This window comes from Apis dorsata, unplaced genomic scaffold (genome assembly GCF_000469605.1).
Source record: "Apis dorsata unplaced genomic scaffold, Apis dorsata 1.3 scaffold_75, whole genome shotgun sequence".
Classification (NCBI taxonomy): Eukaryota; Metazoa; Arthropoda; class Insecta; order Hymenoptera; family Apidae; genus Apis; species Apis dorsata.
In genome coordinates, this window is record NW_006263373.1 from 64,872 (window position 1) to 67,686 (window position 2,815).

Genomic DNA, 2,815 nt, shown 5'->3' on the forward strand with positions numbered 1-2,815 from the left:
ATATTTCCTTTTAAAAGAACATAATCATCACATCTTCTGCCTTTCTTTCTTCTCTCAATATTCAATACTCAATAAGATCTTTTTGTTTCTTTTAAAACAAAACATCACAATACCAAGAGACTTCTACATAATTTTTCCTACATAATTATTCATATTCAAACACCTTTGACATCACAGTTTTAATTTAAACTCAACAACGATATTCGAGTACCTTTTCCTTTTCCAGTATCAAATTCAATACAAAATCATTTTCTTTCTTTCAAAACAAAACATCAGAATACCAAGAGACTTATATATAATTTTTTCATACTCATACTCAAACACCTTTGATATCACAATTTTAATTCAAACTCAACAACGATATTCGAGTACCTTTTCCTTTTCCAGTATCAAATTCAATACAAAATCATTTTCTTTCTTTCAAAACAAAACATCACAATACCAAGAGACTTCTACAATTTATTCTTCTATAATTTTTTCATTATTCATTTCACTCAAACACCTTTGACATTACAATTTTAATTCAAACTCAACAACGATATTCGACCTTTTTCTTTTCCAGTATCAAATTCAATACAAAATCATTTTCTTTCTTTCAAAACAAAACATCACAATACCAAGAGACTTCTACAATTTATTCTTCTATAATTTTTTCATTATTCACACTCAAACACCTTTGACATCACAATTTTAATTCAAACTCAACAACGATATTCGACCTTTTTCTTTTCCAGTATCAAATTCAAGATTAATTTATCCTCCCATTTACCTTATGCAGACAGTTCCACCACGTGGCACAATATTCTACCGGTCCTCCAACTATGGAGGAGACACAGCCCAGTCCTTTGTCAGGCGGCCTATGCACCGTGAAGACGCATCGGGCATGCTCTGCATTTCTACGCCCTTGTCAGCCCTGCCGTTTGTGCGTCGCGGGAATATTGCACCCGTGCTGCGTCTGTTTTTGGACGTGATTGACGATTGTCAGTCTCGCTGTTTCACACCGACGAATTTACGAGGGTCCACTCTCTCTCCGGAATCAGAGAATCTCTCAAGAACCAGGAATTAATCGCCATTGCGCGTGTCATCTTTGGAAGAGGAATCTCTGGATCAGGAATTGTCATCGAGATATTAACGCGATATCGGTTCAATCAATGGCGGTAATTTTGATGGATGGCTTCGAAGATGGCGCCACGATCAATCTTTAGCACGATAAAGATGCAGATATTGACGAAAGAATTTTGAAATTATTCTTTTTAAACGTAGCTACAATTCTCTGTTAATTTTGTTAACAGATGATAATAATTTATAATTTTAAACACATTCGATAAGCAAGGATTTAATATGTTCCATGTTGTAAAAAAAGAGTGAGACTATTTATGGAAAATTTATTTAATTAAATTCAAGAAATTAGAATAGAAACTTTTTTTTTTGGAAGATAGTTTGTTCGATAGAAAATTGCGACGAGTTTATTAAAAAATTATTTTTTTATACATTGTAATGTTTCATAAATTTTATAGACTTCTAATATAGAAATACAGAGATTATTGTTTTATTCCGAGAATTCGTGCGCGTAATATGGAGTTGTAATTTATACGTTTGACAGAGTAATGTGTTAATTAAGGATTTCAGTTTCAGGATATATGATCGTATACGAGAGTATAGAAATTGAATTTTGTGAAATGAATATAGATATTTTGCTTGGCCTTTCATTATTCATTGTTCACTGTAATTTATGCGTTTCACGAAATAATTTGTTAATTAAGGATTCTAGGTTTCGATAGACGTTGATTGTGGATGTAAGCGTCAAGATTAAATTTTCCATGAATGTAAATTGTTCTACTTCTATTCTATTAATTCACAGGCGTGCGCGATAATATCTTCAAATGTGTACGTAACTGTGCACGTACAATCAATCTCAAATATACCGTGTTGAAGTTTCCAAATTCAAATTTCGATAATAACTGGCACGAAAACGTCAAATAAACGTAAAGTTGTAATCCTCGCGATACTAAATATTCAACAAATGTATACGAAAATATATATATATATATATTTTATCATTGGTAAAATAAATTTTCAAATTAACCAAATCATTTAAAATTATTTACCATGGAGAAATATCGAAATAATATATCGATTGATATTTTTTTCCCTTTTAAATTTTAATATTTATGTAAATTAAATAAATTTATATTTAGCATGATGAAATATACATTTTTCGAGAGTTGGCCCAAATGATCAGATTACGTGTCCCATGCATTAGTGCGTTGAATAATAACTGTAGTTTCGATAAGTAATTTCGAATGTATGGACAGGGATTTGGTTTAATGTAGCCAACACGTTGCTTGTTTGCTTCTAGTTTTCAGATTGAAACCTGCTCTCAATCTTGATAACACGTTGATCAATAATTAATTTTTGAATTGCTCGACGCAGATAGATAGAGATTTTAAGTAATATCAGATTGTTTCTGATTTTCGAAATTGATCCCCCGTTTAATTAATAACACTTTAATCAATAGAATTAAAAACTTGATTATTTCTAAATCTTTACAAAATTAAACGTTTAATCATATAAATTTCCTTTTGTTGAATATATTTTTTCCAATAATTGATTCTTATCGTTTTAAATATTATATATTTATCTTCTCTTCGATAACATCGTTCTTTCCCGAAATCCTGAATAAATCGTAAGAAAAATGGAGAAATAAGCTCACCTTGACGTGAGGGCGTCGCTCCACTCGGTTTCGACCGTGATACGAGGCTCGCCGTTCACGTCGTTCTCCGAATGAGGCGACGTAACTACTGGCTGGCTACCA

At 31.6% G+C, this 2,815-nt stretch overlaps 1 protein-coding gene across 2 annotated transcripts in view; it reads right to left on the reverse strand.

Annotated features, from left to right (window-relative positions):
• Positions 1 to 2,815, reverse strand: part of LOC102678616 (zwei Ig domain protein zig-8-like) — a 420,477-nt gene that overhangs the window by 43,417 nt on the left and 374,245 nt on the right. For both annotated transcript variants that reach the window (XM_006610694.2, XM_031508149.1), the window contains one exon: positions 2,714 to 2,815. In XM_006610694.2, coding sequence (XP_006610757.1) covers positions 2,799 to 2,815 — 17 coding nt within the window. In that variant the 3' untranslated portion in view covers positions 2,714 to 2,798. The remainder of the gene's footprint in view (positions 1 to 2,713) is intronic.